Here is a 24,771-nt window from a genome sequence, read left to right on the forward strand (position 1 = left end):
ATTTCTCTATTAATAGTTTAACAGTTAAAAACCCAATGTATAGAAAACCGCAAAACATATTAGAAAATTGAAAAACTTCGAAGTTTGAACCAACAAAAAAGGAAGAAGTAAAAGCGACTTACACTAATTCATGTGATTAGAAGCTTAAACTCAAAATGTCCATCCATCCACCATCCTACTTTAACAAATGGGAAGGTTTTTAGCCACTTGAGAGAAGCATGTTGCTAGCAGATAATGGATGGGATTCTCTCCCTTTTTTTTTTCTCTCCTCTTCTTTCTCTCTTTTCAAGGTTTTTTTTCTCTTTTTTCTTTGTACCTTTTTTTTTTCTCTCTACAAAAATGAAATCTTGAACTTTCAAACAGGAGAAGAAGGAAGGGAAGAGAAAAAAAAAGGAAAAATAATCCTTGTCAATATGTGTTCGAAAAATATTAATACATCAGCCTATTATAAACGCTATAATATGGCATTAATTTACAATTACTCTCATTTGCTTGTTTTTTTGTTTGATTTTATAATTCTATTTATGAAATTTGTACTCAAAATTCTCTCTCACGAAAAAAAAAATGGACGCATGCAAGTTAGTGAAGCATTTAATAATTTTCACACTTTTTATTCATGTATTCTCTTGCTTGTTTTTATCACTTGATTCATTGTTAATTTATGCAATTAGATGGTTAAAAACAAAATGAATTCCATTTTTATTTCCTAAGTTTTTAAAAGGGAATTGTTATTAACACTCCAAAAATCTCATTTTACACTCCAAACTTTCTATATTAGGAAAGAAAAATACACTTGTGTGGAATGTATAATAAGATTTTTAGAGTGTCAATAACACTTTTCTTTTAAAATAGTGCTTGGAAACAAAAAGATTGAGTCTCTTAATTACATTTGGCGCATGTATACCCTCTACCAAGCCAATCAGCAAGCTAAGATACTTGGTCAACCAACTGAGAGTCGATTGACATAAAAAAAATAGTCCTCAATTAAACAACAGCCACTTTCTTGTTCCGATCCCTCACCCTTTTCTCACTCTTTATTGAGTCTATTCTCTTATAAGTCATTAGTCAATACCCCTGACTAAATTGAGTACTGCGGCTGTGCTAGCACAACTACTGCATCACACCACCAATAATGAAACATTGGAACCTCCATGGCGTTGAGGTATTAATCTCAAGTCAAGGAAAACAGCGATTTTGATTTTGCATGTACTTATAAACAATTGAGCTATTTTTCATATTGTCATTTGGTTTTATGGTGGAACGTTAATTTTCTTCATCCTATCAGAGATAGTTGTTCCACGTGTGAAGCTTAACAGTCACACGTCTTCACTTCACTTTATTTGTGTTATCCATGTGCTAGTCACACGTCTTCACGTCATTCAATTTGTGTTATCCATGTGCTAGGCTTGAAAATTCGCCACACGTGAGAGGGTGTGTTGAGAGTATTAATCTCGCATCGGGGAAATAAGGGACTTTGTATGTACTTATAAGTAATTAAGCTACTTTTTATGCATATTACCAATTAGTTTTATGGTAAACCATAAATTGTTTTGACTCCCAAGACTAGTAAGTATATAATTAGGAGCAGAACAGGTGATCAAAACCCAATTTTTTTATGAAGTAGGTATTTTTTTTGTAATCTCAAATTAAGCTGCAGTGTTTACATTGCTTTGATTTGCTACAAGGAAATTGAAATATTGTAATTAACAAATGTTGCTTGCTTACCTTAAAAATACTATCTAAACTACATATCAATGAAACTTTCTTTGTCAACAAAAAAAAAAATGAAAAATATATTTTTGTCTTCTATCACAACAAAAATGTTAAAGATAGTAACGTAATTTCACAAAACAAAATTTTGCTGATTTTTGTTTAAACCTCACCCACAGGTGATTTTATCATCTCTAATTTAAAAAAATACAAAAAATAACCTCTCTCCCTGTCTTCATACTCCCACGTTCTCACTCTCCTTCAATTATTAGAAAACAAATAAAAAATTTAACACACACTTTGTGTGGGCATATACCACTATACTAGTAGATAGAATAAAAGTTTAGCAATTTACACATACAGAATTTTCGTGCTCCTGATGGGAATGCATGGGATTCCTCCACACCAAAATAATGATTAAATTGAAAAACATGCAAGTAATTTGTGTTCCATCCCATCTTTCTTCAGTATCAATTGATATTTAAAAGAAAGTAACAAAATATCATGCATATGAACAACATGTGAAAATGAGATATTAATTAATTATTCTAATATTACATCATAAACCAATAAACTTAATCATAAGAAAATTACATGGCTTTTCTTATTTTCATGAATATGTAGTGACCCTGTGTTCTAACCGGAGAAAAATTCCCTAGAAAGTTCATACAAAGCTATATCTTCCCGATCCATGACAAAACCATCCACAACCTCCATACTCGGTACAGAATTATAATTACCACTGCTCGACGAATACTGAAACACATCGTTACCACTACCGCTAACGTTATCAATCGGATACATGCCTTGATGCTCTTGATGAAGCTGTTGATTTTCTTGTAGCTGTAGCAGCGGTTGTCGATGTAGTTGTTGTTGTTCTTGTTGTAATTGTAGTGGCTGCTGCGCCAACCGCTGCAACTGTTGCTGATACTGGTAGTTATAGTTGCGATTGACAAAAGGTGTCATTACAGAACCAGTCACATTATTATTGGATCCAAAACTCAAGTTGATCGGACCCTTTTGGTTCCCAAAGGAAAGGGATGTGCTAGAAGCAGTACAACCTGTGAATTGTTGCACCAAAGCTCGAAAATTGTTAGCGTTGGCGTTGAGGAGGGTGATGGGTGTCTTCTTTGAAACCCTAGACCTCCTTCTGATGGGTTTTGACACACTTCCTGTTGGAGTGAGCTGGCCTCCTGGGCTGCTAGTGATCTCTGTCACAGTAGGGCTACTTGTTGTGACGATGGTGGAATCTGAAAGCCCTCCACTACTGGGTGGTGTTCTCTGCCCATTATCCATGAGGGCGTGTTGGTAGTATTGCCCCCTCTCATTCGAACCAGGCATATTTGTCCTTTTTGATCCTTGAAAACTGTAAAATAACTTATAATATAGGAATTGATTGGATTTTTACTTACTTGGAGTGATTGAATGCCGAGGAACCCTAGAGGATGACAGTCGCTGAAGAAGTACCAGTATGGTATCGGCCAAAGATCTCAACATATTTAGGACAGTGAGTAGAGAAGCACTGTTAGAGTTTCAACAATGGTACCTCATGGTTTTGAGTGGTGGGCTATATATGTCACTCTATTACGTTGTGAAGGGAACTATAAACAAGCTCTATATCCTTACTGTATTTATAGTGACTTGTGAAGGGAACTATAAACAAGCTCTATATCTCTACTGTATTTGTAGTGACTTTTGGTCAATATTAAGACAATTCTTTTTGTTGACCTTTCCATTCATAGAGGAGAAAGATGCTTATTGGCGACGCACATGCGGTGACAGTGCTTCCTGGAAATTGCATCTGTTAGCTAGAAATTTTTTTTCCGTGGGACCGATACACAGAGTAATACACCACGTATTATTATACAAATTGTGGAATATGTGTGTTAAAAAATTAATAACTTAAGAAATAAAAATTTTCATCACTTTTATAAAAATACGTGATATACCACTCGTGTTCCGGTTACAATGAAAATTTTCTGATTAGCTAGTATCAATGAGGTCGTCATAGCCACATCACAATTGGACTCCAATTTATTGGTGGAGCCAATTTGAGACGGTCCATGCTTCTTTGGTCAGAAAATTGTTAAAAAGAAGCTAACCATGGTTAGAAAAACTTAATTAATTAAACATTTTTCTGCTCCATTAAATAAGTTTTCAGATAAGGCCATTTAAAATGTTAATATACTCAAAGGATATGTGTGGGATCCACGAGCAGGTAGTCCATTGGTAAATTGTGAATTACGAGGCTTTTTCAAACTAAAAACTAGAAGTCTTGAGTTCAAATCCCGCTGCTGGTGTGGAAGCTAAACCTGGCCAGAGGGAGATTAAAATGTTTCTGTGGATCTTCCCGGCCTCCGAAAAAGATGGATAACCGTAACTTACTACTAGTTGTCCCTCTTTTTCTTTTTTTCTTTTTTTTTCTTTCTTTTTTTTATTTTTTTTTATTTATTTTATTTTTTTATAGAGGATCTGTGGGGGTGTTTGCAACTTTGCATGCATGCGTATGCTTTGAGATAGGGAGACTAATACGAAAATCACCATTATAGGACAACTGTTATATTTCTTTGACATTACTTGAATATTTATTTAGAGTCTAGTTTCCTCGGCAACTTTGAGATTAGGGATTTTCTATATTTTTAGTATAAAACGTCACAACAAATAATATTTGTTGTATGGTACAATACACAACATTAATAAATTTAACGCTTTCAAGTCATCATTTTCATATATATTTATATAAAAAATTTTCAAACATGACATATGCTGAATTAAAGTGGGATGTTGCCATTGCAATTACCAATCAATATTTGCACTTGGCAGCCTACTACTCAGTCAATTGTCATTATTAAGTAGGTTATTCCTTTAAGTATTACTTTAGAAAGGTTTCATTGTAGTAAATGAACACTAAACGTTTAATGACGACAAAGTCTCACTCTTTGCATTTCAGTATTTCTTGTCTAAAACAGCTTGTTGATTCGAGTTTTTTTTTAATACACACACACACACATGCCCTTTAAGGGAAGGGATCCTCATTTTTCAAAAAAAATGAGGACGCCCTCTTCACTATTATATTTGACTTTAATGAAATTATATGGCTGAGATTAAATCACAGGCCACAAAATCTCAACCAAAGGATTTCATTAAAGCCAAATTTAACGGTTAAGAGGATATCCTCTTTTTTTCTGAAAAATGGGGATCCCTTCCCTTAAAGGCTTCCTACACACACAAACGCTATTATTTACGGGAAGGGGAGACTTCGAAATAGAGTGTGTTTCGGAATGATCGGATTGGAAATCACGTCTAACTTCCGCTCCAAAATTCGGAATCGGATCGCATCGGATCACAATTTTCAAAATTTGAAATTTTCACCATATTCGGAAATTTCGAAATTAGAATAATCTCAAAAATTTTAGAATATAAATCGGAAAGTCATATATTTTATAAGTTTTTGAATATTCTCTCTAACTTTTTCAGACATGTAATTTATTGTTTTTTCTTAATATTTGGTATATGGTCATGTATAAATTCAATTAAGTTTATGGTATACTAGTATTGTAAGATCCCACATCGCCCAGGAGAGTGATTCTTATATGTATATTCTCATCCCTACCTAGCATGAGACCTTTTAGGAGCTCACTGGCTTCGGATTTCGTAGGAACTCCAAAGTTAAGCGAGTAGCGCGTGAGAACAATCCCATGACGAGTGACCTACTAGGAACTTCTCGTGTGAGTTCCCAGAAACAAAACTGTGAGGGTGTGGTAGGGGCCCAAAGCGGACAATATCGTGCTACGGCGGAGAAGAGCCCGGGATGTGGTGGACCCCGGACTGAAATGTGACAATTTGGTATCAAAGCCTAACCCTGGCCGTGGTGTGCCGACGAGGACGTCAGACCCCTAAGGGGGGTGGATTGTAAGATCCCACATCGACCAGGGGAGTGATCCTTATATGTATATTCTCATCCCTACCTAACATGAGGCATTTTGGGAGCTCACTGGCTTCAGGTTCCGTAGAAACTCCGAAGTTAAGCGAGTAGCGCGCGAGAGCAATCCCATGATGGGTGACCCACTGGGAAGTTCTCGTGTGAGTTCCCAAAAACAAAACCATGAGGGCGTGGTAGGGGCCCAAATCGGACAATATCATGCTACGGTGGGGTCGAGTCCGGAATGTGGTGGGGGCCCGGCCCGAGATGTGACAAGTATGGTTATCTTCTTCAATATAAAAATAATGAACAAAATGTATCAATAACTAACGATAAAATACAAAAGTTAATTACATAATATATAATTTGAGTAAATAACTATAAAAATCGAATTTTTTTGGAAGTTTTTATCGAAACAAGTTTGGAAAAAATCAGATCGGAAATTCGGAATTCTCAAAATCTCTAAATGCATTCCAATTTTTTCATAAAATATTCGAATTCGGAATTTTTAGGTTCATATTCGAAAATTTAACTATTGGAATTTAAAACACCATTCCAAGTTTCCAACCTGCATCCCTAGTTCGAAACTATTGTATTAATTTAGAGAAGAAGAAGTTTCAAATTCAAGATGCATATATAGAACCCAACATCTTATTCATTAAGATATTAGACCACATACTTAAAAAAGTAATCCAGGTGTGAACACTATTCTAATTTTTTCTTTTTTTACTTGCCGATCAAGCATTTGAAGCTTTCCATTGCAAAAGAAATGAATTAGATAGATAGCTTCTGGAATTCAATTACACTGACATGCGCGTTGGTGTTTTTTAATTTTTTTTATACGATAGAAAATAGTTATCCGGAGATTAATAAACTAAGTTCCTTAGGGAAATTATGTATTATCTGGAACACTAGTGGACCCTTGATCCACTAGGATTGGCTTGTAGGGCAAGTTGTTTAACATGTGTTTGACCAAAAAATTTTACACTCCAGATCCTTTGAACATGTCTTATGTCTTTTCTTTTGTTGAAAAGAAATACAGGTTGGTTTGAAAAGTGTTTTTAAAATAACTGAAAGCGCTTTTGATTAAAGTAGTTTTGAAACTAATCTTTAGTAAAATATAAGTGAATCATAGAATAGTAAGTGCTTTTTGCAAGAAGCACATAATTGGTGTTTACTGCATAAAACACTTCAAGTGCATTTAGAGCTTAAAAACACTTTCACCAAAAATGCTTTAGTCGTTTTAAAAACAATTCTAAACGAACCCTACACCACTGTCACTTTTCCATGGATGTTGAAGATGGACATTTTTGTAATTAAAATGAACTTTGATATGATGTTCCAATTACCATTTGTTTTGAATCTCTTCTTTTGCATGGAGAGTTGTTTTTTATACATATTTTAGTCTCTCATACACCTCTATTTATTTTGTGTCGTTCAATTGAATATGTCAAACAGAACAACGAACAAGATTAAAAATGAGTTGTAAGAATAAAAACAAGGTATATGTTTATTATTTTCCTTTTGTATTTGATTTGGTAGTTGAGGTAATTTACTAAACCAAACTAATACAACTAGCTTGCAACAATTTTTGGTCATGGCATAGTGGGAAAAGAAAATTCACAAATAATGAGAGATCATACGTTCAAGGTTACATAAACTTCTCAATTGGAAAAGAATTAGTTGCATACTCAAAATTAAATATTTTACAGTTGTTTTTTGTGAGCTGACAGTGCATAAAAGCTATAAATGAGTTTCCAAGTTGAGAAAGTCGAAAAAGTTTTATTTATTTATTTATTGTTATTATTTGATGTTTATATTGCTAATTGCATAAAGTTGTTATAATCTTCCTTTCATTTAAATTAATGAGAAATGTTAAGGAAACTCTCTTAAAAGTTATATTTTCTATAAATTATGTGTCATCTCATATTTTTAACATAACATTTTACAGTGTTGGCAAGAGAATTACGTTAAACTATGAGGTAACAAAAAGTCTATGGAGAGTTTCACTTTAAGAGGTTTCCTTAGCATTTCTCTAATTGAGAATGCTACAGAGACTCTCTTAAAGTGGGAATCTTCATGAATTCACTGTCACTTAACAGTTTAATAGAAATTTATATGCCAACATTATAAAATATTATGTAAAATATATAAAGTGACTAGTCTATAAAAAATCCTACTTTTGAAAAAATCTTTTTAGCATTACTCTTAAATGTTTTATTTATGCTTAATCTGTCTCTTATTTGATGTGTGTGTGTGAAAGAGTATCACATCTACAGTAGTACTAGAAGACGATAGTGACTAATTAAGGTTGATTATATTGGAAAGGGTTTCTCTTCAAATCTTTTCCTGAGGATTTTAGATGATCATGTGATCATGATCGTTTATCGAACATCATGCGGTTAGAAATTATTTTAAATTTTAAATTTTAAATTAAAAATAAATAGTACCTAACGAAAACTGATCACACAATATACGATGAACGATCATGATCACAAAATCTTCCGAATCCTCAAAAAAAAAAAAAAAAAAAATCTGACTGAGAATCCTTTTCCGATTATATTTGGATCAAAGTCTCAAAGATGGACAAATGAATTAAGGCAATAATTGAAGCAATAAATAATGATATAATCTCTAATTCTTTCCCCTATCCTTGTCAAGTATATTTTTGACCAACCACCAAATCTGGCATTTTTTTTCTTTGTTTTGACTTGGTCGCTGCGTCACCAATGACCTGTGCTAGAAGCCAAGACTGATTTGAACTTTGCCACAAACCCTCCTCGTCTTTTTCTTTCTCCGCACACAACCCTGACTGATGAGAGACTTACAACGAATAAAAGTTTATATTTTTTTTTTTCCAAGTGTGAACCTTTAACCATCCTAGCTAGAGGACTTTCATGAAATCATATCATTTTGCGACGTCCCGTATTCAATAATATATATCAAGAAAAAAGAAATCACATGGCAAATTTATTATTAGATAGGAACATCATGCAACAGTGAACTCATTTTACGTAAGTTGCTTTTCCTAGCTAGGGAGTAGGTTCAATTTTCTTGCCACTTGATATTGAAAAGAGGATAATGCAATCTAACGCAAAGATAATAATATGAAGACATATGAGGTTCTACCATAAAACTAATTGGTAATATAAGCAGTAACTCAACTACTTATAAGCATGCAAGATCCCTCCTTCATGGATGTGGCAATACACTCTTAACACACCCCCTCATGTGTGGCAAATTTTCAAGCTTAATACGTGAACAACATAAACAAAATAATATGGAGCACGTGTACCCATTAGGCTTCACAAATGACTTACAAGCACATACAAGATTCCTCATTCACCCGCTATAGAATTCACTATCAACATATTGCAATTAGCTAAACTCTATGATGAGTTAATGTACATTTTTAGTGGTTCATCACAAGCTTTTGAAACTAAAAATCCTAGGTTAGTACCAAAGAAAAATAGAGAACTTTTGGGATTGAGGTCAAAAGTCTGAAGCTAATTTATTCTCTCACATCTTACACTGATTTTGGATGAGAAAATTTAAGATTACCAAGAAATTCCAAAATCATGAAATTTGAAATGATGGAGTTTGATTTTCTATAATTTTGTGAACTTTTTTGTTTGGCTAACCTAAAAGAATAATAACATTTAAATATAGAATTTAACATGTTTCTAGAGTCCTTAATATATAATAAGAGATGTTAGTTTTTTTTTTTTTTTAAACAAACGATATTATCTACACTAAAGGGTGGGAAAGTGAACTAAGCCTCACAATGGGCTAGCATTAATGTGGTTTAAATTCACTTTTGGCGATAATCGAACCTAAGACCTTTCACTTACAAGTGGATAAATACGAGATAGTAGTTAGGAAATGTGTGTGCTAGTGTGGTGACGGCAACAGACGATGATAATGGTGGGTGGTGGTGGCAACGACAACAATTATGGTGATAGTGGGAGCAATGGCGATAGTATGTGGTGGCGGTAGCGATAACAACGATGATGATGTTGGTTGGTGGAGGCATTAGTGATCATGTTAAGTGGTGGCGGTAGCGGTAGCGATGATCATGGGTAGCGTTGGCAGCTGTAATGGTTAGTGTTGGTGCCGGTAATGGTGGTGAAAGTGGTAGTGATGGCCAAACATAATTGAGTTTTATTTTATTTTACTTTTTGTTTTTAAACTCTCACTCATGACAATTTGAAAATGACAAATATTTACTTAGAATATCTCTACTAATTAATGAAAGCCTCTTTGTCAATAAAAAAATGGTGAAAAGACAACTTAGTCTTCTATCACACAAAAAAAAATGATGGGCAATAATGTAATTTCACAGGTCCAATTTTTACTATTTTTTATTAAAGCCTCACCTATAGGTGATGTTAAAATACCTTCAATATTAAAAAAAAAAAGACTAAAAACAAAAACCTCTCACTCCCCCCACGTTCTCTCTCCCTCCCTCTCCTTCTCATTTTCTAAAAAAAATGCGTTCATACACACAAAGTGTGTAGGCAAATGCTAGTAAACTTATAATTTGAGGGTCCCAAATTCAATTTTGTTTCACGCGAAAATTCTAAATTTCTATGTTTATGAATCCAAACAAGAGATTTGATGCATATCAATTTATAAATTATGACTTCTACGACTTCTACCTAAATTTTTAAGTTTATTTTCTTATCCAAACGGAAGGTTTGTGTAAATATATCTTTGCATAATAAAAACTAACTTTTCCTGCCACGCTGAAATAGCATGGAACACAATTCATGTGCCTTGCATATAATTTATTTTGGATGAAATAACTTTAAACATGAGTCATGTGCCTTGCACATAATTCATTTTGAATGAAAAACTTAACGAATTTAGAGTGAGAAGACAAAATAATGATTTTAAAAAATTGATATAACAAAATCACTTGAAATTTTAACGCACATTACGAATAGAAAAATGTGTACAAGTTCATAAAACATTTTTATATAATTCCCAAAATTGTGATTTGCAACAAACCATACCTCTTTACAGACAACTCTCTCGTAATAGATAAACTTACAATTTAACACATGTGCATAAATTTTCTTTTGTATATTTTAGTAAGACACTCCATCATAAGATTTGATATATACCAGAAGAGGGACATTTACAACGAATGAGGCATAAAATTACAGACCTGGATTGTCTGCCCTCTCCATCTTATACCCTTTCCATCCTCTCCTATTTATATGGTTAAGGTTAAATCACGTCAACATTTTATATTAATTTTTTTGTAGAAATAATAAGACAAAAAGCAATGAGAATATAAAATGTTGATGTGACTTAACCGTGACCACAAAAATAGAAGGGGACGGGAAGGGTATGGGATGAGGAGGGCAGACACTCCAGGTCCTAAAATTACACCCCATCACAAACACACAAGGAGAAAACATAAAGCACAAGATTGGGATAAAGTCGAATTCGAGCTATGTATCCTGTTTTACTTTTGCTTCCTACACAGTTGAAAACTAGAGTTTTCCTTTTTTCTTCTCTTTCTACTCTACAACTATTTCCAGTATGGCCGTAAGCCTGGGTTTTCTGTATCTCCTAAGGAGCAAAGAAGAGCATACAACACTAACAGATGACATGGCCATGCATGCACCGGCTGCCCACGGCGGCAACATGATCCCCAGTGATGGGAAGAACACCCCGGCAGCAATAGGTATTGCGATCACATTGTACGCCATGGCAAACACGTAGTTCAATCGAATACGAGTGAAGGTCTTCCTTGAGAGATCAATGGCTGTGATTACGTCTTCCAAGTTATTTCTCATCAACACGTAGTCAGCTGCTTCAATTGCAATATCGGTCCCTGCACCGATCGCCATACCAACATCAGAAGCAGCTAGGGCAGGTGAGTCATTGATTCCATCACCAACCATGGCAACTATACTTCCATCTTTTTGGAATGAACATACAACATCAGCTTTTCCAGCCGGCATTACCTCTGCCCTCACGTCTTGAATGCCAACCTGCCCAGCAATGTATTCACACGAACGTCAAATTTCTACGCAACTAAAACTGATTATATTATATGTGGCTGACCAAAGAACTTAAAAACCGATGACTCTAATGTTACCAAACCATTATTAAAACTCTTTAATTTTTGGTAAAAAATTCGTACATGCTTGAAATCAAAATATATTCTCCAACTTTCAATTCATATGAAGACTCTCAACTCGAAATGACACTCAAAGTTGCATATATTTTCTATCAGAATTAGGTTGACTAATAATTGATAAACAGAAATATGCTCACCTCCTTAGCAACAGCCTGTGCTGTCCGACGATTATCCCCAGTAACCATGACTGGTATGACACCCATCTTACGAAGTCCCTCGATTACTATGGCAGCTTCTCTTTTTAGAGGGTCTGCAACCCCCAAAACACCAAGTAAATTGCCTTCGTATGCAACAAGTATGCCCGTCTTTGCACTTTCTTCCAGCTCTACAACAAAATTCTCTACATGTGTAGGAATGTCGATTCCACTTTCAGTCATCAGCTTCCTATTACCGACCTGTTTAGGAAACAATACTTCCAATAAGCAACCTTGGATGGGTGAAAGCATATAAGGGTGGAAGCCATATAGAAATTTAGAACTCACCAGAATAAGTTTTCCATCTATAAAGCACTGGATACCTCTTCCGGGCAAAGCAGAGAACTCTGAGGCATCAAAAAGCCATCCTGAAATTGTGGTGTCTTTGCTCTTGTTCGGTGCATCATCAGCTACAGAAGGCTCATCAAAAAAGTGAAAATGGCGTGCGTATTCCACTATTGCTTTTGCCAGTGGGTGTTCACTGCTAGCCTGAGACAACACAAGGAAAATATGAAAAATATATTAGCGGACATAAAAATTGCTGTCACCTTTCTACAGCTGAATGTTTAGAACTTTCTATTAAAGCATGGAACAATATTAGATGTCAAGGACTGCCAGAAAAGAAAAAAAAAAAAGAAAAGAAAAAAGAAAAAAACATTTTGAATTAAAAATAAAATAATAATGATATACAAAGGAGGTTTCTCTGGAGATGTTGAAGCACCATAATAGTTCAAATCCAAAGGACAAGAACATAGAAACGAGACTGGAAAAAAAGTGGAAACTAGTCAGGTAATAGAAAGTTACCTCTGCAGATGCCACCAATTTAAGAAATTCTCCACGATCCATTCCCGTGAAAACTTTTACAGTAGTAACCGTCGCTTTTCCCTGGGTCAGGGTACCTGTTTTATCAAATATCACATACTTGATCTTCTGAGCTCTTTCCAAAGCATCTCCTCCTTTTATCAGCACACCATTATTAGCGCCAACCCCCGTCGCAACCATGACAGCAGTTGGTGTTGCCAAGCCCAGTGCACAAGGACATGCAATCACCACAACTGATATGGAAAACATAAGGGCAAATACAAAGTGATTTCCATTTTCAGGGAGCCACTCTTCTGGGTAAGCTCCAAAGGCTCCAGCAGTATACCTAAAGCAAATCAATAGAAGATATAAGTTATCAACAGCTGGCTTAAACATTCTCAACTTACAAATTCACTAATTATGCAAAAGATCATAATAAATATGGTGAACTTACCAACCCAATAATGTCAACAATGCCAAGGCAACTACAGTAGGGACGAAAATGCTAGCAACCTGCAGTTATGAAGAGATGGAAGACATTAATTTCACTTTACCTTAAACTTTACAGCAGTTGCTGAATTAGCTTTAGTGGAAATAAAGATGGGCTAAACATATAGGGGCACTTGGCATCTTCTCACAAGCAACTTTATAAGAAATAATTCCTAATAACCTTGAAATGATATTCATCTATAGCATAGAAGTATCACATAGACAAACTAATTGAAAACTACATTTCCAGCACTTACATAATCAGCAAATTTCTGAATAGGAGCTTTGGACATCTGAGCAGTCTCAACCAAATTAATTATCTGACTTAAAACCGTATCGGATCCAACTTTTGTAATTTGTATGTGAAGGGCGCCATGTAAATTTATCGTTCCTCCGATAACTAATGAATTTACTTCCTTTGAAACAGGTATAGCTTCACCAGTCACCATACTCTCATTGACATAGCTTGAACCCCACACAACCATACCATCAGCAGGAACTTTTGTACCAGGAAGAACTTTTAACACATCCCCGGGCTGAATTAGCAAGGCATCAATTTCCCTTTCTCCAATGACTTTCCCACCTAATAAACAATATAATCGAAATTAGCCAGTTATCTAGAAGTTTAAAATCAATCCGACCAAAACTTTGATGTGGTTAAAAAATGGTAACAATATCAGATATTAAATACAGGAAAAGGAAATATAAATTGGTAAGGGTGAAAAGGAAAATGAAAAAACAAACAGAACCAAACAATGTACCTTTGTCCTTGACAAGCAACAATGCTGTAGCTGGAGCAAGTTCTATCAATTTCTTGATGGCATCTGATGTTTTTCCTTTTGCAAGACACTCCAGATACTTCCCCAAAAGTACAAATGTTATTAGCATGGCACTTGTTTCAAAGTAAGTTGGAGACCAGAACCCAGTAACTGCACCATATAGAAGCGCGCATACAGAATAGAAGTAAGAGGCTGAAGTTCCCAATGCAACCAAAACATCCATGTTAGTTGAACCATTTCGTAGAGCTCTGGCAGCTGCAACATAGAAGCGCTTCCCAATAACAAACTGAACAACACTGACCAACGCCCATTTCAACCAATCACCCATTACGAAGGGCCCACATCTCCAGAGCAGTAATGAATACAGAAGCGGAATGTGAGGACAAACTACTCGAATGAAAAAGATAGGAATCTGGAGACAATTTATTGATATCAGTAATAGATTTTAAACGTAATATATACATATCTATACTTATGCATGCATGCATAGAAAAACGAAAATATAACGACTAGGTGTCTAAAAGAGCTCTTGAAGACTAGTGTCTCGATGCATTCTGAGTGAAATATATAAGAAACAATATGCTCTGTTTAGAAAATTGAAATTTATAATTAATTAACTTAGTTTCTCTAATGATAGAAGTGGTCTGTTCAATGACAGAAGGAAATATACTCACACTGAGAAGCAGACTGGAAAGAAATAGCCGAAAAATATTTGAGGCTTCACCGATGTCTTTAGAAGTCATTCTTGTATAAGGGTTTGCCACTTGTAGTTTAAATTTCTCATTGCTGGCCTCATGAATCCCATCAACCAAGGATCTAGAAGTAACAACTTCAGGATCAAAGAGAATTTCAAGTTCTCTTGAAATCCTGTCAAAACGAAAATGTCTCACACCTTTCAAGTTGATAATTATGGCTTCTAACATCTGTGCATCCATCTCACTGAATACGCCAGCAACTCCCAGTATGATTTTATCCTGTTCGCTACTCTGTACAAGTGATGCATCAAAACCAGCATCTTCAATGGCATTCACTATATCATCTTTATTAATTAATGTAGGATCATACTCCACTTCCCCCAGTGATGTAGCCAGAGCTACTACGGCTCTTTTGACTCCAGGAAGCCCTTTTAGAATACCTTCAACAGAGTTCACACAGGCTGCACAGGTCATACCTCCTATTGAGAACTGACCCAACAGGGTACCATGTGGCTTTGTTCCGCTTGCACTGGGCTCAGGTATAACCTCTGCATCAAACCCGGCATCTTCAATTGCATTCATGATGTCTTCATCCTGAATGAATAGAGCTAAAGTTGTCTCAGTAACTATTAGAGCACCCTACTTCTGAATAACATGGTGGTAAACAGTATACAATCAAGGTTATCCCCAAAAGGAATCAACTGAAGAATACAAGGTAAGTTTACTAGAACTTTACTCAGGAAATGTCCAGGTACAGCAACAGAAAATTTAGAATTAAACTCCCAACCTAACAATCCTATAAATCGTTCTAACTTTTCTGTGAAGTTCATAGGAACATCATCCAATACAATAGTCGAAAATAAACCAATTCAACCAACAAGTGCATATACTATGCAAAGCCTAGAAAAGTTGAAAGTAAAAACGTGAAAGGGATCCGAATTATTGAAGATTACATAAGATCAAGGAGAGTTTCAGAGAGAGTTTCCACATTTATAGTACTAATAGCATGTCATCGGCAGCTTCACTGCTTTCAAAAGTTGCTGATCAAAATGCAGGTTCCTTGCATTATCTGGATAGAGAACATCCTTACATTATTTTAATTTTCAAAACAAGTCGTACCCATATCTACCTAAGCTATCTGATCCAGTTGAGTACGGCTACCTCCCAAAATCAGGCATATGCTATATCTGAGTCAACCTTATGTAAAATTTCAAAAGAAAAGTGTACCACCGGTCACAATTTTTTATCATAATGCACCAATTTAGGACATATAATTCAGTCGAACAAGAGGTAAATGTGTCTGTCTCTGCCTCTGTGTGTGTGAGAGAGAGAGACACACACAGAGAGATACAGATGGAGAGAGAGAGAGAGATCGGATACACCATCATTAAAGAGCGGTGAGGAGGACTAATCTGTCACTTTAGCCTAATTCCTATCATGATTGCAGCTCCAAGTATATAAAGTTCAACTACAAAATAACTGAGTTACCAAATAATTAACCGTTAATCATGATCCAGTCCCAACATAAATCATAAATAAATTAATAAATTAATGAAAAGCATTACCAACCAAAACGGGATCCTACGATTATTCGAAAACCATAGTAACCCTTAGCAACTAAGACGTTAAGTTTAGAACACCAAAACAGCTACCAAACCTCAAAATTTCACTAAACCCATGATCAATCCACCTTAAAATCAATACCCAAATACAATTTAAAAATAAAAAAACCAAACTTTCTGAAAATTAAGCAACCGGGACTAGACCATACTTCAAAACACCCAAAACAACCACCAAAAGCACGAAAATTTTCGAAAAAACGACGCGAACCCAATTGCCAAATTCAGCAAGAAACACCCAAAAACCCAGCAAAACCCAAACACAGCATTCAAAAACGAGATCAAAAGCTAAAATTGACCAACCTTGACCAATCTCGGATCGAAAACCACATCGGCCCTGTTCTGGAGCAACGCCACGGAGGCCGTGAGAACCCCATTCACGCTCTGCAGAGCACCTTCGACAGAATTCGAGCAAGCAGCACATGTCATACCAGAGACTCTGACTTGAACCCTCTTCATCCCCGCTTCAACTCCCTCTGAATTCTCATAGGAATCCAGGAGCCTCACGTCCTCCGAATCACCGAAGTCGCCGGCGGCAACCATCGACTTCCGATCTCTGGCGGAGACTTGGGTAAGCTGGAGGTCTCTGGGACTCGGCGCCATTGTAAGGTACCGAGCCGATAGAAAAAACCCGAGAAATTTATACAAAAAAAATGGAGCGAATTGTAGAGAGAGAAAGCGAGAGTTGGTTTTTGTAGAGAGAGAAAGGGAGGAGGAAGGAGACTTTTTCCGAGGGAGATGGTTGAGACAGCAATTTTTTAACCAAAGTTCTGGGAGAGGTGGTGGGAAAGGAGGGTGACGATTTTACTCTTTTACCCTGGGAGGTATTTGGTAATTACAAATGTGAGGGGTGGGTACTGGCCCCTACTGAGTTGTACTTCTTACTTGGTAGTTTTTGTACTACACGAAGGAGGTGGCTTTTAGGGCAACCAATGTGGCGTGTGTTCGTGAAGACGACCAAAAGAATCAGTCTAAATACTACAAAAGGTGTCTTAAGGTCGTAGGGAAATTTGTCTATACCTAACCGGATTTGAATTGTTTGCGCATGTCTCTCATCTTTCGTGATGAATTATATGAATGACGTAGCTCCTGAAATAAGTTTTAATTTTGATTGCGTAAATGTAACATACTCTTTTTACACCAATAATTTTATTATCAGACTATAAATTACTAACAGTCTATCACGAAGACATAACGTATCAAATTGTTTGACACGAGAATATTGTCAATGATCACAAAGTGATAAAAAGAAAATAACTTGATTAAATTTGTTTTGATTTGTTTAAAAATGAGACCAGTCAGTGGCTTCGCACGGTAGTCCACCTTTCGAGAAACGAACAGACTCACAGAGGCATTTCATCATTCTTCTGACCGTCATCATGTAATTTATCAACTTTAACATTCGAATCACTTAATTAATTAATTAACATAAGTTATTCAAAAAGAACATTTCATGATTATTTATCTTTTGTATGATACTAATCAGACACCATCATAGTGAACAAACAAAAATGTGATATCCATGGAAGGGATCTTTATGATTCGATCTTCTTTTCTTCTTTACTTTCGGTAGTCCACCTTTCAAGAAACGAACAGACTCACAGAGGCATTTCATCATTCTTCTGACCGTCATCGTGTAATTTATCAACTTTAAAATTCGAATTACTTAATTAATTAATTAACATAAGTTACTCAAAAAGAAAATTTCATGATTATTTATCTTTTGTATGATACTAATGTGACACCATCATGGTGACCAAACAAAAATGTGATATCCATTGAAGGGATCTTTATGATTCGATCTTCTTTTCTTCTTTACTTTCGGTAGTCCACCTTTTGAGAAACGAACAGACTTACAGAGGCATTTCATTCTTCTGATCGTCATCATGTAATTTATCAACTTTAAAATTTGAATCACTTAATTAATTAATTAATTAACATAAGTTATTCAGAAAGAAAATTTCATGATTATTTATCTTTTGTATGATACTAATGTGACACCATCATAGTGACCAAACAAAAATGTGATATCCATTGAAGGGATCTTTATGATTCGATCTTCTTTTCTTCTTTACTTTAGCGTTAATTATCTTTTTGCTAATAATTACTAATATAATATCGTTTTTAATGGTAACAAACTAGACTTCCACCAAATGCATGCATATCGAGTTTCTGTGCCTTCTTTTCCTAAGAATATATTGAACTTTTATTAGCAAAAAAAAAAAAAAAGTAATGATTTGACCTATATGATTCATATGAGGGAAAAAATTAGGCTTTTTTTTGACAAAATGGTTTTTAAGATTGGCATAACTCCTCATTTTGATTATAAGATTTAAAATCAATAGAACTGGTCCATGAGTTTGTCCACAATCAATCATGTTGATCATTTTATGAAAATTTTCTGTTAAATAAGGATTTAATGAAAAAAATATCCTCAATTTTTGTCAAATCATTTTGGCTCATTGTTTACTAAATTGAGGGTATTTTTTGTCATGTTGGTCCTTATTTAACCGTTTTGACTAAAAAGTCTCAAATTTACCCTGGGTTATATAACTAGTTAGGCTACAATTGTCTTTTTGTACCTGGTTTGCAAATTTTATTAAGATATGGTGTATCCACAGTTTTTGGTTTGGTCACCTGGCCATGTGCTCTTCTCTCTCCAAGGTCTATTATTTTTCTCCTTTATTCTTTCTTTTCGTCCGTGAAATGTGAAATGTGAAATTGAAATTGGAATTTGTCAAAAATAAGAACATGTTCATTTTTCCAGCAGTCGTCGAAAACGTGTAATTTGATGCCAACTTGGTCCAAAGATCCTGCCTCAATTTTAAAGGGAAAAGAAAAGAAGTGTGACCTTCTACGATGGTAGTTTTGGGAAATACAAAGTGAATTTGCTTGGGAGTCTTCGTTGGATATAACGAAGAAGCGTGGCCATTGTTTACCGCCACATTTCAGCGGAGACCGCAGCCGTCGGGTGTTTTGACCGGTTTTGAAACCCAAGGCACGTTGGTGCTTACGCAGATCACTTTCTCATCTTGCCATGACAATTTTAGGGTTATGGTTCACGTAATTTCCCTTATTTCGTAACAACTTTCTGAAAATGGAAATTCAATTTTTTTTTTCCTATAAGAACGATAGAGTGATATTTCATTTATCAACACAAGCAAGTATAATAGTCTTAATTGGGTACATATAACTTCAGTGATCGACAAATTGATGGGAATGAATTTGCACAATTAAACAAATTAAGTAAACTCCTATAGGGCCCTTACTGCTACAACAATCACAAACATACAAGCGTCACATGATAAGTCTGTCGCAAAATAACTATAGACGCAACAGATTTTTACCGACGATCGTACATGTCATCGTTAACGAACGATGCCACACAAGTCATCACAAAGGAGTTAGACCACATTAAGTCATTGTTTGAAGACGATACCACATTACTCATCGCTCAATGACAACGACAAATACAATCATAATAGAAGCGTAACAACAACAGGACAACTTCGTTACTCTAAGAAATAAATCACTGGTCCGCTTATCTAAGTGGAGGACAAGGACACTCTATCCAACGCCATCTGTAGCTTCATTGCATCACCTAGATCTAAAATTTTTACGAGTCATCAGATCAAGTTACACAACGCTGCTGGAGTCACCATTTCTGAGTATACAATACAAGGTGGCAAAGCCACCAGATTTGAACGAACAAAGTTGCAGAGCCACTAGATCTGGGCACATAAGGCAGTACAACCAAATAATCAGCCGAGGAGAGCATCATCATCAAATAATCACACTGACAAAAGTGGATCCGACCCACCAGCAGCCACAAATCCCACCCTAAACGTCAAATCAAGCTCCAATTAAAGAAGAGACCTTGAGAGGGGCGTGACCCAGATTTAGATAAGAGGCTTAAATCCATGAAAGCTGCATACAAAATGGTGGGATAAAAAGAATGGGAAGGGGATAAGGAGATAAGGAGAAAGTGAGGAGTTATCACCGACCCAAAGCCATAGCACGGGATCGGTGACTATAGTGATAGTAAATTAGGTTCATTTTTTCGAAATGCAAGGTTCTACTCAAGCCTATAGTGTCTTCTACCTAGGTGACTAGTTAACAAACTTTTGATTTTGTTTATAAACAAACAGCACTACAAAAAATATCATTATGCAGATTTCCTTTGTAAAAGCATAATAAGGGAGCAAGAAAAAAAACATACGGAAAGCCGAGATAAAATTTTAGAATACTAATAACAACGTTTTTCTAAATTCAAATTTATCAGTACATCTTTTCCTTTACTATGTTATCAACGATATACCTTTTACTTTAAGAACATAATAACATACTTAACTAAATTACAAACTCATCATATAGATATATGTCATCTTCACAGAGTTGTAAAAAACCACAATTAGATATCAAACTTACCACAAACATATATCGTCTTCTAACATGTGAAGGTCGAATGTGAGACCTCCTTCAACTAAATAGAGACTGTTGGATATATGTCAACAATCTGTGATATAATTATATATACTAATAAATAATAAATGCGAATAAAAAAAATACAGAGTATGAACAAAACAAAAATATAAAACAGACAACTTGAAGATCGAGGCGTACCGTAATGTCCTTGAAATATAAATTTCGTCCCTACTTAGTGCTTGTAGTTCTACGGACGTTTGCTTCACCAGGATTCAACAATCAAGTTAGAATTCCAGCATCGGAAAACTTAACTTCTGGCGAATTTCTGTGTGATTCTCTCAGTAAGAAGGTTTAGGAATGTAGAAGAAGAATTTGATATTTTCTGTGTTATAAATGCCATGCAGATGGATGTATATATAGTGGGATTATGCCTGTTCGCATGGGATGTGACTGTTGGGAGACATCTCTTTAGAGGGGTGTTGTGCTCTCTGCGTTTTTCCATTGGCTTCAGATTTCATCTGAAAATATGAGTTTGTTCAACAATTCAAAAAGAATTTAATTAAAAAATAATAATTAATTAAAGAATATAATTTTCAGAGCCCAAGAGCCCATCTTTTGATAATTAATTGATAAATAATTAGTACACCCTAAAGCCTAACCTCAAAGTTGAACCCAATTTCATTCTCAAAGGTCCATTACTTCAATCACTATCTATAAGAAACAAAACCTTATAAAGCGAGGAAACCTTTTAGGAATGGCCAATGTGGAATAATGAAATTTCTACTCAAATTTTCCAACAGAGACAACTACCGTAAAGACAAAGACTAGTTGGTTTATTACTATTATTTTATCATTTTACAGAAAATAAAAATGAGGTACATTGTGTGTAATCTATTTAATCTTTTGGTAATATAGTCTCTAAACTAAATTAATTTCCTTTTCTTTGAAAAACTAAATTTGTTTCCTAAATGTGATGATTCGTGGTATGAAATGAATTTAAATAAAATATCTTTCTTTTTTTTTCCTCAGTAAACAAATAAGCTGAATACCTAAAAAGAACAAAAGAATCGAACTAGAAGTCGGTTTCTAAATTACAACGATAAAAATGGCGTGTAACATGACGTGTGACTAGTAACACTTACAACAGATAGAAAGATGATTCCTGAATGGAGGGTTGAAAGTATGATGTGTATACCACATTATCATTATGCGAATGCAAACCATTTATCGTTACTAAAATTCACTTGATTAATTAAGGATTCGTAAAGTTTTTAGTATTTATCTTTTATGCTTGAGATCAAATGAAGTGTATAAGAGATTAGATGGATGAAGAATGGTGGGTGGAAAGAGCTAGGGGAAGAAACTAAAAGAATGAATAGAAACAAAATCTTTTAAGGAAAATAATTTAAAATAATTTAGGAAAACTAATAAAAAGGACTTCAAAACTTTGAGTTTTAATGATAAGACAAAATGAAGGGTAAAATGACTAATACCAGAATTGACTTTTCAGTGTAAAATTGTAATTTTTCGTTAAAGTGAACAGTACCGTGGACTTTTCGTTAAAACTCCCAAATAATTTTTATTTGTACACTTGTTTATTTTTTCTACGTCTCTTCAACCATTATTCCTATACTCTTATTATCTGTTCTTCTTCTTTTCCATGTACTTCGCTCCGTCTCCAGCACATTAAGGAAACCTAAAAGCTAAAAAACAAATGATTATCGGGGCCATATTATCGCCATGCACACTCGCAACAGATGAGAGAGCCATTCGTTTTGCGAGAGGGTAATTATAAGTGCGTTTGTTGGAAAGATGACATGCTTCCACTTACCAGACACAGGAGAAAAGGTTGTGAAAAATACAGAGAAATTAAAGGGATGAAATAATGTTCCACTATGACGCATGCATGCACGAATAAGCAGGATGGGAAGACAGCTCACGCAAAGCAACACAGCAATGGGTCTACTTCTCATCCTTCCACCAAAACGCATAGCTTTGTCGACCCACTTCCAAGAGAAATTCTTATGTCCATAGACCGGACCAGATGGCTCATACGGCTCACACACAAACATCTACACCTCTCCCACCCTAATTTTTTTAATGTTCATTCTGTTTCATTCGTGTTCAACTCCCCTCTCACATAACACCCATAACTCACTACTAACTGTGATCTCACACAAGAACTTCTCCACCTTCGAATGGCACAACTAACTGTGGCCATCCGACGTGGCAACTTTGAATACAAGTTGTACTTTATGGTACGAGTGTGTGAGGGTACTATGGTAATTTTGGCCAGTATAAATTAGGTGATATCCCTAGGTTTGATAAACAACCATCAAAATCTAATGCAGTCGAATTGCTTTAAGTGTATGCCATCCTCCATGGATGATTGGGACATATAAACTGGGGATGTCCTTATCAAATGGCTTGAATTTATGTTTGTGTTCTTGGTGAATAGCAGGTGATCAAACACAAGAATATATAGTTGGTGCAACGTCTATGATCAACATCCAACATTAGTTATTAACAATTGTGACTCGTGACCTGTGACTATACTAGCTAGCTAATTGGTCCGCTACCAAATCTAAGTTGGGGTTTGTCAAATAATACTGTATATTATGATATCAAATGATTTAAAGAACTAGCTAGATTGTCATCTTCGAAAGTGATTTCTTTTAATTAATTTCTCATGTTAGATTAAATTTTTAACTTTTGTCATTTGTAAGTACATTCAGTGTATAGCGTTACAGATGCTTAATAATATATTTAAGTATTATACCTAAGCTTAATTAGTTAGTTAACCCTATGTGATTCTAACTTCTTCACATGCTCCTAATTAACGATATAGATCACAAGTCTTAATAAAACTTAGGGTCCAAAACTCAAGAAAACTCAAACGAAACTAACAAGCATTGGGAAGGAGGTTATGGCCATGTCTATTAGTAGAGTAAATTCACCAAGGCCAACAAACAAAAGAGATAGACATACATGCGTTCTATTACACCACCGTCCTAGCATTCCACATCATCAATATTGTAGTGTTATGTAAAAAAGTTAAAACACATGACATCACGTTATTTATCTAAAATTTGACTGGATTAAAATTTGATACCATTTTTTTTTTTTTTTTTGTTGTTGTTGTTGTTGTAAAACTGGGGGTCAAAAGACCCATGAAAAACATGATTAGTGTGTTTTGGTTGCAATTTGAAACGACTTTTGGCAAGGTTTATGTTTGGCAGTGTTTACAACAAGGCTTACTGTAATTATAGTCACTGGTACTGGCTAACTGGCTATAAATTTGATAAAAATTTTAATTAACAAATTTGGCAGGACAGACCAAGATTTTTATAAACGAGTTATAACGTATGTACCATAATTAGCTAAACTGAAACACATGAGCGGTGACTATTTTATTTTATTTTATTTGGGTGCTAATAAGAAATAAAGAATAGGGCGCAAATTTTTTTGGATGAAATAGCATGCAAATTGGTATTTTATTGAGCCTTGGTAGGCTTGAGGTCATTTGCCAAGTCATATTGCATGCTTGTCGACGTATGCTTCGAGTAAACATATCGACTGATGTTAATAATTTTTGAAGAAGCATGCCAACAAATGTAAACATATATTGAGTGATCCTATCAAAAGATGTCCATAGCAACGCATACAATAGTATGAGGCTAGCAGCTACCATGCCCTGCTTAGTGCCTATAAAGACAATTCGTCGAACAGTTGGAAAACAAATTTCAAAGGCATTTTAAATTTTCAAAGAACAGCACACAACTCTTCTGTAAATTGACCCACATTGCCTCAAGGTGCATCCGCCCTGAGCATGAGCACACCTTTTACCCGATGCTCCAAGCCTATATGCTTGCACGCACAAAAAATAACAATCTTTATGGGTTGTGTAGGACTTATGGCCCAAGCCTATATACTCGCATCAACTGGCCCATTTGTGGCCTCTTTATTTTTGCCTTAAACGGTTA

At 35.2% G+C, this 24,771-nt stretch overlaps 2 protein-coding genes across 2 annotated transcripts; both read right to left on the reverse strand.

Moving 5' to 3' along the window:
- Positions 1-2,346: 2,346 nt before the first annotated feature.
- Positions 2,347-3,051, reverse strand: LOC103945237 (VQ motif-containing protein 22). Its single transcript, XM_009355776.2, has one exon. It carries the CDS (start codon positions 3,049-3,051, stop codon positions 2,347-2,349), a length of 705 nt encoding a protein of 234 aa, XP_009354051.2.
- A 7,949-nt stretch (positions 3,052-11,000) lies between these two features.
- Positions 11,001-17,093, reverse strand: LOC103945180 (copper-transporting ATPase RAN1). Its single transcript, XM_009355720.3, has 9 exons — positions 16,667-17,093; positions 14,724-15,338; positions 14,032-14,461; positions 13,528-13,853; positions 13,236-13,294; positions 12,785-13,127; positions 12,269-12,469; positions 11,924-12,181; positions 11,001-11,637 (listed from the first exon to the last, which is right to left on the reverse strand). The coding sequence occupies exons 1-9, from the start codon at positions 16,964-16,966 to the stop codon at positions 11,161-11,163; spliced, it is 3,009 nt and encodes a 1,002-aa protein (XP_009353995.2). The 5' UTR covers positions 16,967-17,093; the 3' UTR covers positions 11,001-11,160.
- Between the last annotated feature and the right edge of the window lie 7,678 nt (positions 17,094-24,771).

The sequence above is a fragment of a genome, unplaced genomic scaffold, assembly GCF_019419815.1.
Source record: "Pyrus x bretschneideri cultivar Hongxiangsu unplaced genomic scaffold, Pyrus_bretschneideri_v1 Contig7, whole genome shotgun sequence".
NCBI classification, from domain to species: Eukaryota; Viridiplantae; Streptophyta; class Magnoliopsida; order Rosales; family Rosaceae; genus Pyrus; species Pyrus x bretschneideri.